General features: G+C 51.7%; 2 protein-coding genes and 1 non-coding gene across 4 annotated transcripts; 2 read left to right on the plus strand and 1 right to left on the minus strand.

Annotated features, from left to right (window-relative positions):
• Positions 1-1,719: 1,719 nt before the first annotated feature.
• On the minus strand, positions 1,720-5,593 carry Cd164l2 (CD164 molecule like 2). Of its 2 annotated transcripts, XM_027937526.2 has the most exons (6): positions 5,457-5,593; positions 4,862-5,029; positions 4,690-4,761; positions 4,140-4,184; positions 2,562-2,706; positions 1,720-2,310 (listed from the first exon to the last, which is right to left on the minus strand). In XM_027937526.2, exons 1-6 carry the CDS (start codon positions 5,542-5,544, stop codon positions 2,295-2,297), a joined length of 534 nt encoding a protein of 177 aa, XP_027793327.1. In that variant the 5' UTR covers positions 5,545-5,593; the 3' UTR covers positions 1,720-2,294. The 2 variants fall into 2 exon arrangements, with proteins under 2 accessions (XP_027793327.1, XP_027793328.1); XM_027937527.2 differs by having other exon boundaries at positions 1,720-2,706.
• Positions 5,594-8,737: 3,144 nt separating this feature from the next.
• Positions 8,738-8,814, plus strand: Trnak-cuu (transfer RNA lysine (anticodon CUU)). Its single transcript has one exon. It is a non-coding gene; the product is annotated as a tRNA-Lys (tRNA).
• A 4,036-nt stretch (positions 8,815-12,850) lies between these two features.
• Positions 12,851-13,843, plus strand: Gpr3 (G protein-coupled receptor 3). Its single transcript, XM_027936884.2, has one exon. The coding sequence runs from the start codon at positions 12,851-12,853 to the stop codon at positions 13,841-13,843; it is 993 nt and encodes a 330-aa protein (XP_027792685.1).
• The last annotated feature ends 2,527 nt before the right edge of the window (positions 13,844-16,370 follow it).

Genomic DNA, 16,370 nt, shown 5'->3' on the forward strand with positions numbered 1-16,370 from the left:
GTGAGTTCACCTGAGGGCTGGAGGCGTAGCTCAGTAGCAGAATACTTGTCTATCATGCTTGAGGCCCTGGGTTGGATGAAACACCAAAAAAAACAAAACCAACATGGAAATGACCCAGCCAGCATTGATGGGATCCAGGCAAATAAATTTTGATCATTTGAGGGCTGGGGTTGTAGCTGAGTGGCAGACCACTTGCCTAACACCTGTAAGGCCCTGGGTTCAATCCTTAGCACTATAGAAAAATAAGCAAATAAGGGCTGGGGTTGTGGCTCAGGGATAGAGTGCTCGCCTAGCATGCACGAGGCACTGGATTCGATCCTTAGCACCACATAAATGTAAAATAAAGATATTGTGTCCACCTAAAACTAAAAAATAAATATTTAAACAAATAAAGGCATTCTGATTATCTACAACTACAAATTTTTTTTTTAAATATGACCGTTTGGACAAGACATAGGGTGAATCTATAATGTCAAGGGAAAGTCACAGAAGAGCATGTGCAGCACAATCACACTGTGTTGTAAAAATGCTAAACGTGTATATACATAATGAATTCACAGAGAAAGGTCTGGAACATACTGTTAACCATAGTCATTTCTGGGGAAGGAGGGAGAGGGAGGAGTGATTCTCACTCTTTAAACTTCTATATAGTCCTTTTTTCCCTTCATAGGCATTTAGTGTTCTTGAAAGAAAAACATTCGGTAAAGGAGGGCAAGGCAAAGAAATAGTCCTGCGGGGAGAAGCCAGGGTGGTCCCAACAGGAAGAACTGCATGTGCAAAGGCTTGGAGAAAAGAGGAAGCAAGGCAGGCTGGGAACAGAAGTAGATCCACATAGTTGGAGGAGGACCAAAGGCGGGGCAGGTGTCTGCAAGAATGGGGGCTTTGACAGAAGTGAAGGTGGGAGGGAGAAGCCTCAGGAGGTGGGTGCCATGTGTGGGCAGGTGAGGCCAAAGAGCAGCTGAACTATTTATGGAACTGAGGGTCCTTTCAACCATCCAGCTGCAGCCAGAGATCTCTGGGGAGATCAGGATGGAGGGAGGGTAAGCCCACAGGCTGTGCAGCTTAAGAGGGTCAGGTGCTCTGGAGTGAAGCAAACAGAATACCCGCACCTGCCCTGAGCCTTCTCCACATCCCACTGAGATGGAGACAGTTACTTGCACTTCACAGATGAGGAAACTGAGGTCCAGAGCTATGAAATGCTTGAGTTGAGCTCTCAATCCTTACTCTTCCTTTCAACTTTCTTTGGCATTGTGCATGTGAAGAAGTGAGACCCTGCTGCAAGCCTGGTTCCCATTGAGCACCCAAGACCTGGGGGGCTATGAGTCAGAGAAGACTTTTGTGCCCAAGGATGCAGGCAGGGCTTTCCAAGGAAGCCTGGGTGAGGAAGGCCAGAAATGGCCACCTGAGAGTCTTGGGGGCTCTCCTCCTTGGCCCTGGGGCACAGACATAAGTTTAGGGGACAGAGACTGAAGACACATTCAGAAGGGAGTCCTGCTCACTCTGAAGTCAGAAGAGCCTGGATTCCAACCCCAGCTCTGCCATAATCTGAGCAAACATTTACCTTTCTGAGTCTCCATACCCTTGCTGGAGAGGGGTATAAGAGACAAAAATATCTTAAAGGAGGCAGTCCTAGTCCTAAGCAGAATTCCTGTGAAGGAGAGGATGACGGCCATATCCTTCCCCATCCACACAACCCGGACACAGGACAGGAAGCACGGCACCGGAAACAGTTCCTTTATTTGGGGGGAGAGCCCAGGCTAAGTTGGTAGGAAGAGGCGGCACAGACCCCGGGTACCAGGCTGAGGGGCCCAGCAGGGTCCACAGATGAGACACGAGGTGGTTGAGGGATGTTCTCAGCTGTAGGTGGCAGGCCCAGGACAGGAGGGGAGGTCAGGGATTGGGTGCTGAGCCTGCTCAGTTTCCACAGGGGCCAGAAACAGATGGCCAAAGATTTTCCCACCCCCAGTGCCCACAAAGTGGCCAAGAGGGCAGCCTCTGAGTCCTCCTTCCCCTCAGTGTGAAGACCAGGCCCAAAGGGGTCAGATTCTGAGGAGGCCACACAGAGAGACACTTAGGGGAGGTGACCCTACCTCAGTTGGGCAAAGACTCTCACCCCCCAGAGAGCAGGTGAAGCTGGAAGAGCAAACACTTTAACGCAGGCTGCAGCGACCCACCCCACAGCACACGGCACACGGAGCCACGCACGGCTCCCTTCTCAGAGGACACCACACTTTCACACAGTCTGGCTCCTGCCCACGGCCCCAGACTGGCTGAAGACTTGCCTGAGCCATCACCTACTGGTTCTCCTCCCTGCTGGCAGCATGTGGGGACAAAGACACAGTGGGGCTCAGCTGAACTGCCAAGCATGGGGCCCAGGCTGAATCCTGGTCCCAGCTAACATTAGCAGGGAGCCCCTATTGGAGGAGAGAAGGGGGGTGCCTCACATAGGGGACATGGGGAGGGAGTCATTATCTTTTGGGTTACCCCGTGGAGAAGACAATTCCCTGGGCAGGGAGGAGTAAGGGAAGTATGCTGGGACTCCCCTGCTGCCAGGTACTCACAGTGTCTGGTAAGTGCTATCCTTGGCCTTGAGGAAGCGCAACACGAAGAAGGCCACCGCCTGCAAGCTCAGCACCAGCACAACACCCCCGATGAAGCTGGCACCATCAAAGCCAGAGCTGTGGGCTTCAGGGATCACAGGGCTCCCTGTGGAGTGAGACAGGGTGGAGGTCATAGATGGCCACCATGGACCCAGGATCCCTGCTCCACCTCACAACTGGCCCAGGACACCTCAGGGCCTCTAGTCCTCACTATGGAGCCTGGAACACAGGCACAGAAGTCTAGCTCAGAACCTACGGGCAGTGGGGAAGTGCCTGGTATAAGGGACAGTGCTTGTTAGGACTTGGCCCTATTCTTAAGTTGCTCTGTGGCTTTCTGCCATGCACACCCTCTCTGGGCCTACTAATCCCATAGACCCACTAGGTGAGAGAGGGTGCTTAGGGCTTAGATCCCAGATGCAGATGGTCCCTTTTCAGGACCACTAAGCCTCGAGCCCCTACTCAGAGAAGAAGGAGCAGGAGAAGTAGAGGTCTAGACCAACACCCTACTAGAAGATGGGCCCCTTTCTCTTCTCCTCAGATAGTAGAGCCTCAGGGCCACAGTTACCAGGCTAGGTCTGGGTGACTCCCAGCTGTGCCACAAGGGATTCCATTTCAGGCCCTGGGCCAGGTGCCCAGGACAGGGTAGGGCCAGGTAGGGCAGTGTAGGGCAGGGCTGGTGGGCAAAAAACATACCAGGACAGTGAACAGGGGCTCTGCTGGGAGCAGGGTCCACTTCCCAGAGGGTGTGTGTGTGGTATAAGGGGGTCCAAGAATACCAAGGGCAAAAGATGGTCCCAGCTGAAGCTCAGGGATCCCTAGAGAAGGATGCCAAGGGAAGAAGAGCAAAAAGGGAAGAGACGAGCCACACACAGTAGATCTGGGGCTTCAGTTGAGGGAACTGAGCCATCAATAATTCAGCCTCTGAGATCAGTTTCCGGCTTTAATTAACCAAGAGCCTCTTCAGCCATCCTGGCCAAGTCTGGTGACCTCCAGTCTCTGAGGGGCAGTGGAAGTCAAGGGGTGGGGTCCTTGCCTCTGCTCTGCCAGAAATCTGCTCTGGGACCCTCTGGTCCTGCAGGTTGCAGTAGATGGTCACTTATTAGTGACTGAAGCCACATACTCTCAGGTCCAAGGGACAGGTTAGGAATGGGGGGGAGCTACCTTTTCTTTTTTAGTTGTAGATGAACATAATACCTATAACTTATTTATTTTTTTATGTGGTGCTGAGAATCAAACCCAGTGCCTCACGTGTGCTAGGCAAATGCTCCACTGAGCCACAATCCCAGCCTCAAGAGCCGCCATTTCTTGATCACCTTCAGTGCGTCATACACTGAAGTGGGCCCTATCTATGCAGACCCATTAAATCCTAACAGCAGCTTTGTGAGGTAGGTCTTACCCAACCCATTTTACAGATGTGGAAACTATAGATGGAGGGAAAACTGAGAGAAGGAGACTACAGAGCATGTTAGCACCTGAGCCCAGCTGTCTTTCTATGCACCTCTGGTCCTCCCACTACCCCATCCCACAGGGAATACTTGCCTGTTGTGATTGTCTTTGGTTCATAGGTGGGATGGTGGTGGGCAGCTGAGGAGACAGGAAATCCATAATAAAACCACCTTCCTGTCCCCTGACTCCCATGGAGACCCCAGTCTCTGCCAGCTGCTGGACTCCGACTCAGACTGGGCTCTTCTCCCAGCTCCAGACACCAGTGTTCTATAAAGCCTTCGTCGCACAGTTCCCTCCACCAGATGTGCCCCCTCTGCAGTTCTACCTACCAAGCTCATCTCTGATCCCACTTCCTCCAGGAAGCCTCCCACCATTCCCTTCTGAACTTCCAAAACCATGGCTCTGTCTTATATTACAGGAAGACCTAATGCCCCTATCCCCTCGCACATCTGGACCAATTTACCGTGATAAAACAGGTCATAGAGGGGAAGAGACCTCTGAGAGCTAAAGACAGAATTGAAACTGGACCCAGGTGTTTGTGGGCATAGTTCACTCCCTGAGAGGCCGGGTTCTCCTGGGAGCAGGTTCTGGATGGCGAGACCAGCCCCCTCCCTCTTTGCTAGACCAGTGGGAACTCCTTTACCTGGACAGGACTCTGAGCGGTTGTAGACAGAGCAACCCTCCTTGACCACCTCAGCTTGGGCCACACAGTGTCCTTATGGGAGAAGGTGCAGGGAAGAGGTTTGAGGAGAGTGTCCAAAGCTTTGGGCTTCAGAGCTGGGGCCAATGAGCTTGGAAAGGGCCCAACTCCATACCTGGTTCCTGTAGTCGACATTGCTGCCACACGCAGCCTGAGAAATTGTGTGCTCTGTCCCCCTCCACACAACGCTCACAGAGCTCCAGTTGTTTGCAGCCCCCTTGGACAGCAGGCCAGGTATTCAGGCGGATCAAGGCTCCCCGCCCAAAGCCTTGAGCTCCTTTACCTGGGAATGGGATGGGAGTGGGAAGGGAGCAACTCTGGGAAGCCAAGTTGCAGCACTACCCCACCACCTCTATAGCTCTCACCCCTCTGCTCACGCCTGGAGCTTCTGCAAGCACAAGGTTACACTCACCTAGCCTTCACCACATTCCCCCAGGACCCCCTCCCTTTACGTACATCTGGGGTTCCCAGGCACATTTGGAGCTATCACCTCCACATACACCCGAAGTTCCCTAATCTACATCTGAAGCCTATATATATGCACGTGGGACTCCACACAAAACGGGAGCCCCTTTCCTCTCCCACCTCTGGAGCCCTGAACTGGCTTTGGCAGTCCCCTCCTATTCCCAGCCCAGACTGGAAGGCAGATGGATGAGGAGAATGCGCCAAGTGCCCCAGCCTGGTTCTAGCCAGACCCAGTCCTGCGTTACCAGCCACAGCGAGTTGAGCACACAGGAGGAGGCAGCAGTAGCCGCCGCAAAGCGCAGCCCGAAAGACACGGGGTCCCGGCGCTGCCATGGACGCGGGTGGGAACCGGGAGTCCGCGGACAGCTGGTGTGGCGCGTCCCTTCTGGACTCCGCTCGCAGGAGCTTGTGGGGAGAGAGACCCGGGCAACCGGGGCGTGGCCAGTAGGGGCGTGACCAATAGGAGTGGCCGGGTGGGGCGGGGCTCTTTGGTAGGGCGGAGCCACCGAGGGCGGGGCCAGATAGGGACGTGGCTGGGCTGGTCGGGTTAGGGCGGGGCTTGGACAAAAGGGGCGGAGTCCAGGACTTGGTGTAGCCGGGCGCAGAGCGCCCCCACTGGTAGCTGGGTGGAAACGGTTAAGTGGGGATTATTTTTATCCCTGCTTCATAGGTGAGGAAACCGAGGCTGAGAAAAGGTGACTTGTTTGAGGTCACAGTGGCAAAATATGGATTTGAAAGTGAAGTCACTTTGGCTCAGACTAGGCCTTTAGGGTGCAGCCTCCCAGCAGGCCCTATGGAGGCTAGGAGAGGTCTCAGCTATCCCTCACCTCTGGCTGCTTGTGCCCAGCTTTGGTGTTTTCTCTCGGCCCTCACACCATCCCCCAGGACCCTCTTCTGCCTTTCAGCCCTCCATCTTGTCTGCCTCACACCCATCACACCCTCTGGCCAAGCCACGGGTCATGCCCTTACCAGGTCAATAGGGCCTCTCTGCAGCCCTCCTAGGGCCTCCTCTCCTGGCCCAGTACCACTCTCTTGCAGCCACTTCTCAGGTTTCTTAGGGGCACCTCTTTTTTCTCTTCTCCTCGCTCCTCCTCCTTCTCCCTCTAACCCCCTTTAAATTGATGGTGGCTCAGTTTAGTTCTGAGCCCAAATTCACACTCTTTTGGGGTCATCTTGGCCATTCCTCTGTCACTAGTCCCCATTTAAAAGCCAACAAGTCACCGGGCACGATGACTCAGCTTAAGCAAAAGTGAGGTGCTAAGTAACTCAGTGAGACCCTGTTTTCAAATAAAATATAAAATAGGGCTGGGGATGTGGCTCAGTGGTCGAGTGCCCCTGAGTTTATTCCCTGGTACCAAAAAAAAAAAAAAAAAAAAAAGAAAGAAAGAAAGAAAAAAAAAAAAGAAAAGAAAAAAAGAAAGAAAGAAAAAAGCCAACAAGAAGTCTCCAATTTTCACCTCCCAGGCCACTTCTGGCCCCACAGCTGCCACACCTGTAACTAATAACACATAGCCTACGATCACTGAGCCCTTACTACCAGCAGAATGTACATTCTACTAAGAGCTTTCATTTGCAGCCTCCCATCTAATGTCCACAATTAACCTGTAGGCATGGGTTGTGTCACCCCCAATTTGCAAGGTGCTTAGGGACACAGACTCAGCAGACTAGTCTGTGAATCCAGCCTCCAGTGAAGCTAGAAGCCACCCTCCCTCTGCCATGCCTCCTGTGGGTCCCCTGCTTCTTGGGTCCTGAATGTCCTCAGGTGTCTAATATTATCTTGTCCCTTTTCTCCCACTCAGGGAGGCCCCATCATACCCCTTCAGTCACCTGGGCTGGAAACCATGATTTGACCTTCACCTCCTCTCTCCATCCCAGCCCCCCAAATTAAAATCCTTCACACTCCATATCTAGGTGTCCCCTGGGTCCGGTTTCCTCATCCTCCTTCTGCTGGCCTCACTGTCTTTCACCCTTCAGGCCAGTCTCCAAGCTGGCCCTCACAGTGCAGGACTGTCCTGAAACCATGCATGGATCTGGCCACACCTCTTCCAATTAACAACTTTTCAACAATGCCTTGGCCTGGCCAATCCTTTGATTTCTTGCTCTAGAAGTCTCTGGCCTGTCCTGGGCTGTCTGCAGCACCTTCCTATGCCTCAAGGATACGCCTTTATCCTAGTTCCTCTCCTGCAGTGTGTGCGTGTAGAGGGTCCTTCTCCGTTCCCCACCACATCTGCCTGGCAAACTAATGCTTCAAGTCACCTCTAAAAGAGTGATTCTTGGAAAAAATAAAAGTCAGGTCATACCACTCCCTTGCTTAACCCACTAGTGCCTTCTGTCTCACAACTTCTCCCCATCTACAGGGTTTTCCCCTGCCCACCTCTCTGGGCTCAAACCCTCCCTCTCCCCTGTGCTCATTCAGTGTCTGTTCATTTGGCCTCCTCAAATTCTTCTCCTCCTCACAGACTGTGTACTTGCCATGCCCACTTCTTGAAATTTTTTCTTTTCTTTTCTTTTCTTTCTTTCTTTCAACCCAGGGACACTTAACCACTGAGCTATATCCCCAGTCCTTTTTATTTTTATTTTTTTATTTTGAGACAAGGTCTTGCTAAGTTGCTTAGAGCCTCACTAAATTGCTGAGGCTGGCTTTGAACTTGCAATCCTCCTGCCTCAGCCTCCTGAGATACTGGGATTACAGGTGTGTGTCACCATTTCTCTGGCTTCTACTCTCTTCAAGTGACTCTAAACTCCCTACCTAAAAAACATCTCCTAGTTATTCTACATTACATCATCTGTTTTTTCCTTTGAAGCATGTATCAAATGCATAATTAACTACACATTTGTTTCCTGGGCTATAAGCTCCACAAAGGCAGAAACCATGTTTGTCTTTTTCCCTAGGGAACACCCTGCGTGCAGAACAAGCTAAGCAGATGTTTATTAGTAGCCCTCCAATACCATGTTGTGACTATTTGAGTACATGTTTGTCTGAGCCACTGGCCTTTGAGACCATCAAGGGTTTTCTATTTGACATAGTAAGGGTCTCTTTTTTAAAGTTTATTTATTTTTTAGTGGTAGTTGGACACAATACCTTTATTTATTTATTTATTTATTTTTATGTGGTGCTGAGGATCAAACCCAGGACCTTGCACATGCAAGATGAGCGCTCTACTGCTGAGCCACAACCCCAGTCCCAAATGTCTCTTTGTAAATTGCTTATCTCTCCCCTTCTTTAAGGATCTCCTTAAAGAAGGCAGCAGGTTTTGTTCATAGCTGTAACCTCTGTGTCTGGCAAATAGTAGATGTTCAGTAAATATACATTAAACATTGAAAATGCAGAAATGTGGCCAGATCATCTCTCTGTTTCTAGCAACCATCAAAACCCAAGCCAGGGTGATATCAGTGAATACTGGCTGAATGAGGTCCATGCTAAGAATACATATACTGACAATGACTGGACCCCCCTCCCCCGTTTGGGACAAGGTCTTCAAGTGTAGAGATTATCTGTGTCTCACAAGTATATGCAAATGGGAGGGGTGGAGATATAGCTCAGTTGGTAGAGTGCTTGCCTCTTATGCACAAGGCCCTGGGTTCAATCCCCAGTACCACACACACACACACACACAAAACAAGTATATGCAAACACACACACACTCCTCGCTTTAGACTCCAGACTGGTGAAGAATGAAGAGGTAAAGAAGCCTCACCTGGAAGTGAGAGTTCACAGCCATCTGGTGGCCACCTGGCAAACTGCAGTATTGTCACCTTGTCTAACTTCACCCCAATCTCTCCTGGGAATGAGAGTGCCATCTAAGCTAGCATGGGAGACACTCTGGGCTTGGTTACAGGTGAACCTGGCCTCATATCCAGTTCTGCCATTTTCTGTGTGATCAGGGGCAAGTTCCTTGGCTTCTCTGGAGATACGGTCCCTTACCTTTGCAAGGTTGTTGTAAGAAAAAAATGGGCTCTGGTCTGGCACCTGGTAGGTGGGAAGAAAATAAGGAGGAAAGATTTGCTAGGCAGTGATGACCTCAATTGTCCTGTTAGCAAGAGCAACTTTGGTGCATGAGAGAGCGTACATTTGATAATACACAGCCTCACTTCAGTCTCTAGGGTCTCTGGGGTTTCTCAGGGTTAGAAATACCACCCATCTTGGGGCTGGGATTGTGGCTCAGTGGCAGAGTGCTTGCCTCACATGTGTGAGGCACTGGGTTCGATCCTCAGCACTACATAAAAATAAATAAATAAAAGTATTGTGTTCATTTACAACTAAAAAAATATTTTAAAAAATACCACCCATCTTTTGTCCCTAGCTGCCTAGGAACAACCTCCATGTGAAGGGCATAGTAACTATCCATATCAGGAAGTTCACGACCAACCAACTACTGCATTGAAAACAAATGTCCTCTACCCTAGGATGCTAACTCTAAGACAGAAACACCAAAACATATAAGGCCATATCATATGTGAGCTTTGTCTTTGATGGTGACAACACAACTGTCTAGGGCACTATCTATGATTCTTTGGATTTTACAAAGAAAAATTAATCCAGTTGCTGGGGCTGTAGCTCAGTGGCAGAGTGCTTGCCTAGCCCATGTGAGGCCCTGGGTTTGATCCTTAGCACCACATAAAAATAAACAAATAAAATAAAAACACTGTGTCCAACTACAACTACAAACATTTTTTAAGAGAAAAATTAATCCAAACATAGATGTGGCCAGTATGAGAAGAAAAATGATCTCAAGAAAACAGAGGAACATGAGAGCAGAATGAGGATGGCAGTGGGATCCTAAAGGCCAAGCAACGTTGGAGCTGGCAAGAGGGAGGAGAGGATCTGTGGTGACTTTGTCTGCATGATGGTACACATTTCACCAGAGGATCAATTAATTATGAAAACTGTCACTCAAAAGTCTCTCATATGCCCGCCACTTTCTTATTAACCTCCCAGCACCCTTCACCTTTCTCTGAGACCAGAACTTTGTTGGGACCCAGCTCAGATGAGGGAGAAGATGGACATCTGAGTCTTGGGTAGCTGATGCCCTGTCCCCTCTCTCAGTCACCTCAAGCATGAATCATGCTACTTTCACTGTTCCCCTTCACAGCAGCTCCTGTTTAGTTTAATTATCTATTCAACAAATATTTATTGAACACCTACTATATGTTAGGCACCACTTTACAGCAGAAAAGAGGACAGAGTCACTGCTCTCTCATGGAGCTTACAGTGGAACAGGACTGAGACATAGTTACCAAGAAAGGAAGATGAATAAATATATATTTATGAATAAATATATATTTCCTGGGTTTAGGGTTTAATAGCAGGTAGGGTTAGGAAAGGGGGAGCTCTTTCTCCATGCCCTACCCCACCAGGGTGCCTAAGAAGGGAGGCTGAGAGGGACCTGCCAGGAGAACAGAGCTGCTAGGTTTTCTGCTTCCAAGTTCTTCCCGGCTCCCCATCTCCTGCTGCTTCGGGGAAGTGCTCCCCCTCCTGCTGGCTTTCCAGATCCTTGAATAAATAATTCAGGTTTTAAAATCTTGCCAGGCCTACTCTCCCATGCTGTGAGGGCCCTATTGGACTGACATGAGTGATGTCATGCAGTTCCTTATTCCAGCCCCAACATCATGGGACCTGTCCTGGCAGCAACTTACTTGCCCAATCACTGTCAGCTCCTCTGCCCTGTTCCCCTAACCCTAGGGCCCACTTACCACAGTCACCTGGCATCTTTATTCTAGGACCCTATGACCCTCATCGTTTCACTTTGTCCCCTCAGTACCTCAGCCCTTGTCAGGGTGATGGTGACCTGAAATCTATTCACCTGGATACCCTATTTTCTCTTGCCATCACCTCTGCCACCCAGGAATCATTAAACTCCATCACGCTGCAAAGTCACCCAGACATTGCTATGATTGCCCTGGGGATTCTACCATCCTCTACCGTCAGCATCCCCAGGCCACCATCCCCCAAGATCCTGTCACCAGCTCATATCGTCACTTCCACCCACCTCCCTGCTTCCTCGTGCTCCTGTCACCATCACCTCAGGGCCCCGTCATTCTCACAGGAGGACGCCCTTTCAGCCACATCACTTGGTCTCCGTCACCTGGATTCTGTCATCTTGTTCCTGTCACCCGAGGGTCCCCCATCACCCTACAGCCTATCTAGGTCTCCTTTCTGCTCCCCACCATATTCCCTGCAGGCTCCCTGAGACTTCTCCAAGGATCTCCACCAGAGCCCCAGAAACCCCTGGCCCGCAGAGGGCGCCGCGTCAAGGACAGCGCGGGCCGATGGGGAGGGGGCGGGGCCTCGGCCACGGTCGCTTTTTATGAATGGGGGAGCGGGCGGTGCGAGGCCTCATTATTATGCAGCGCAACGCGCGCTGCGCCCCAGCGCACCGCGCCTATTGGCCTACTGGGCCGCTGACGTCACTGAACCGGTGGCCGGGGGCGGGGCGGGGCGGGGTGACTCACGCCGCTTCTCCCGCGGCCGCGGGGGCTTCTCGGGGTCCGCGCACACCTTGAGCTGCCAGGACCCAAGAGGACCCTCCCCGCGGCCCGGCCGCGCCCTGTCCTGAACGGTAAGTAGGGGGCCCTGCCACGGGCACCAGGCATCCTGGAGGGCACACCGGATGGGGCACTGGGCCGGCCGAAGGCTCCCTGCCGCTGGCCGAAAGGGTCGGAGGTCAAGGCTGGGATTCTGGGTTAGCAAATTCTGGGTCAGCAGACGGGGACCCAAGTGCTCGAGTGCTGGAGCAGTCAGTTGGGTGACCCGGTGAAAGGTGAGCATCCCTGCAGGGACCCAAGGTTCTGGAGGTTCGGACAGTCGTCCGAGATTGGGCGGGTAGGAGACGGCTAGGGCAGGCACACAGGCGTCCGAGCTGCGGGAGGTGTCTGATTTAGGGATCCTAATATTGGGGCAGGAGGCGGAGTCAGGCCCATGATCTAGGTGTCCCGGCAGAAGGAGGAGTCTGACTCAGGGATCCAGACTTCCAGCGGGGAATGGCTCACAGAGATCCAGGGGTTCAAGACAGAAAGAGGGGTCAGTCCGGGGACAGAAGTCTGGGAGAGCGTGCGGGGTGGGGGGCTGAGTTCCCAGGTGTTGTTACCCTAGGAATGTCGGATGGGGGCCGACCGAGCTTCACGCGCTTTCCCTGGGGGCGGAGCCTGGGCCGGCTGTGCTGAGAATCGTGAGGGGTCTGAGAGCCTCAGAAACCGAGTCATCCTCTGATGGGAGGAAGCAGAGCTTCCCTTAGACTTAGATGATTCTCTCCCCCACCCCCGCCCGATCTTGAGCCTTTTGGTGCATCGCCTCGATTCTGTGGTTCCCCCATTCACTTATGGTAGCCTTTCATCTAGTTCTCTGATTACACACGTGGGAAAGAGGCCTGCAGGACCCAGAGGACTGGAAGGGAGGGTAAACAGATATAGGACAGGGATCCTCAGGGAAAAAATAAATAAATAAATAAATACCCTTGTTTAAAGGTCTGGAGGCATTAGAGAGGACAAAGTTATCCTGGGAAGAGCCCTAGGGCATGAATAGGGGGACAAGGCATCTGGGCTGCACCACTTATCCTGAAGGGCACCTCACTCCCTCCAGACCCCTCCTATCAGCACCAGCCCTGCCAGCATCTCACAGGGCCTTTCTCCTGCAGGTACCATGATGTGGGGTGCAGGCGGCCCGCTAGCCTGGCTCTCTGCTGGCCCAGGCAACGTCAACGTGAGCAGCATGGGCCCTGCAGAAGGGCCCACAGGCCCAGCTGCACCACTGCCCTCACCCAAGGCCTGGGATGTGGTGCTATGCATCTCAGGCACCCTGGTGTCCTGTGAGAACGCGCTGGTGGTGGCCATCATCGTGGGCACTCCTGCCTTTCGTGCTCCCATGTTCCTGCTGGTGGGCAGCCTGGCTGTGGCAGACCTTCTGGCAGGCCTGGGCCTGGTCCTGCACTTCGCTGCTGTCTTCTGCATAGGCTCCGCAGAGATGAGCCTGGTGCTTGTTGGCGTGCTGGCAATGGCCTTTACCGCCAGCATTGGCAGCCTACTGGCCATCACTGTCGACCGCTACCTTTCCCTGTACAATGCCCTCACCTACTACTCAGAGACAACAGTGACTCGGACCTACGTGATGCTGGCTCTAGTATGGGGGGGTGCCCTAGGCCTGGGGCTGCTGCCTGTGCTGGCCTGGAACTGCCTGGATGGGCTGACCACGTGTGGCGTGGTATATCCACTCTCCAAGAACCATCTGGTAGTCCTGGCCATTGCCTTCTTCATGGTGTTTGGCATCATGCTGCAGCTCTATGCCCAGATCTGCCGCATCGTCTGCCGCCATGCCCAGCAGATCGCCCTTCAGCGGCACCTGCTGCCTGCCTCCCACTATGTGGCTACCCGCAAGGGCATTGCCACACTGGCCGTGGTGCTCGGCGCCTTTGCTGCCTGCTGGTTGCCCTTCACTGTCTACTGCCTGCTGGGTGATGCCCGCTCTCCACCCCTCTACACCTATCTCACCCTGCTCCCTGCCACCTACAACTCCATGATCAACCCCATCATCTACGCCTTCCGCAATCAGGATGTGCAGAAGGTGCTGTGGGCCATTTGCTGCTGTTGTTCCTCTTCCAAGATTCCCTTTCGATCTCGCTCCCCCAGTGATGTGTAGTTACATCCTGGTGACCCCTGCAGCCCTGATCACTACAAAATTCCAGAATGTTAGGTCCTCCAGGGCTTTGTTCCAAATCCCCAGCTCTACACCCCCAGACCCAGCTGGTTCTGGAGTTCTAGGACATTGGGTGTTTCAGGATTCTGTTCAAGATGACTGCAGGGGCCCAGCTGGCTCCATGGTTCTAGAATGTTCCAGGTGGTCAGGATTCCACTTAGAAATGTCCCATTGCCCAGCTGATTTGCAGTTACAGAATGCTGGGTGTTTTACAGTGCCATTCAAGCCCTTGATCTTTCCCCTCCCCTGAACTTGTCCTTAGCCATGTCACTTTACTTTTGGATTTCTGAGCTCAAGAGTCAGAGAGGTTAGTCACTTAGTTGCCTAGATAGGAGAAAATCTATCTATCTATTTATCTATATCTATATCTATATATATATATATATTGCACATACAAAGAAAGTATATTATTTATTTATTTATTTATAAGTTTATTTATGGGTGATAAGGGGAAAAAAGAGACCCATACCTTGAAACCTAGGCCATACCAGGGTATTCCCAATCCCCACACCCCCATTTCTGACCTCAGTTCCTGGAGGAGGGAAATGGAGAGAGAAACCACGTATTTTGTTATTATTTTTGCTTATTTTTTATCGAAGAGATCATAGAAACCAGAGCTTTCTCCCCAGGCCCGCCCCCCTCGGGTTTGCAGGAGGAACACACCAGCCTCTGGTTTTTTATTTTTTTAAAAAGCCATCACCTGAGCAACCGATAATTCCTCTGCGCTGGGGGCCGGCTGCCCTCTGGTGGCCATTTGTGGGGACTGTAGCCTGACCAGGTAGCCGGTATCAACTCCAAGGCTGCTTGAGCCTGGCATCCAGCGCCCTAGCCCTGGCCTGGGGGCCAGGCCTCACCCTGAGGTGCCCTAGAGGAGGAGGGGCAAGAGCCAACACTCCCCCCCACTCTGCCAGCCGGGGTATGGTCCCCAGTGCATTCCCTGTTCCTGTCCCCCTGACCCAACTCATTAAAAAATGATTTTGTGATAAATATGTTTGTGTGTGTGTGTGTGTGTGTGTAGAGTTGAGCCTAATGAGGGATAGACCAGAATGAGAGGGTCAGGTCAGGCTAGAGGGGCCTAATGGTGGGATGAAGTGTGGTTGATCCCCCCAGGATATCAGTGCCTCTCTGGTGAGCCCTGGGCATTGCCTTGCATACTCCTGAGGACCAGGGTGCTTAGCTCTGAAGATGCCCACATCCTACCCACATGAGCCAGTTTGAGGCTCTGATGTGAAGAATATGCACATAGCATATCTGTTTCCTTCATAATAATCACCCTTTTCTGGGTTGGGAATGTAGCTCAATGGTAGAGCTCTTGCCTAACATGTCCTAGGCCAAGGGTTCAATCACCAGTACTGTCCCCCACCCTCAAAATACCCTTTCTTCTAATAGTTTGTGCTTACTGTGTGGGATAGGCACTCTGCAAAGAGTAGGTATTGCACGTTGCCTCCTACATACTAAACAAGCATCCCCTGACATATATAGTATTGTCTTCTTACAGATGAAGAAATTGAGGTTGAGAGGGGGTTGGTGATTGACTTGAAGTCATATAGCTGGGAAATGGTTAAATCAGGATTCAAATAGGGAACATCTGTTTCCAGAATCTGTGTTCTTGTCTCCTAGGCAATGTCCTCTCACTTCCTTCTTTCCCAAGTCTAGGGTTTAGGACATTCTGGAACCTGATTTATATTCTCAGGGCCAGTGGCCCACATTTGGGAGATGTTTGGACAGGGTCTGGTCATAATGGAGCTAGAAGAAAAACTTCTTTCCCAAGTAAAGGTGAGTGGCTATACACAAGTGCATTTGGGGACCCAAGTTTGGATGTTTGGGAGAGAAGGAGGACCCCAGAAAATTGTGTTCATCAGGGAGGCAGGAGCAGATTTGGGGTGTGGCTCAAGAGGGATCTCTGGCTGTGTGTGGAGGCATACATCTGTAATCCCAGAGGCTTGGGAGGCTAAGGCAGGAGGATTGTGAGTTCAAAGCCAGCCTCATCAAAAGTGAAGCACTAAGCAACTCAGTGAGAGCTTGTCTCTAAATAAAATACAAAATAGGGCTGGGGATGTGGCTCAGTGGTTGAGTACCCCTGAGTTCAATCCCTGGTACCTCCCCCAGCAAAAAAAAAAAAAAAAAAGAGGGATCTCTGACTACTCTAACCTGCCAGCTTCCCACCTTCTCAGGCCTTATAGCTGGACAAACCCTAGTGGTGGGGCCCGAGGAGCATTTCTGGCCTACTCCACCATCAGGGAGGCTGAGACACACAAAAAAGAGCAGCTATTTGCTCAAACTCATCCAGCTGTGCCAGGTTAGGATACAAGTCCTTCTCCATTTCCTTGCCCATAGCTCTTTTGCCTGGTATTCAAAACCTCTCCCCAGCAGTGGCTGCAGGAGTCTAGGTGGTAGACATGCCAACAGGCCCAAGCACAAAATGCAGAGGCCTGACCAGGGCCCTGGGAAGAGACCCCACACATATATT

The sequence above is a fragment of the Marmota flaviventris genome, chromosome 10 (assembly GCF_047511675.1).
Source record: "Marmota flaviventris isolate mMarFla1 chromosome 10, mMarFla1.hap1, whole genome shotgun sequence".
NCBI lineage: Eukaryota > Metazoa > Chordata > Mammalia > Rodentia > Sciuridae > Marmota > Marmota flaviventris.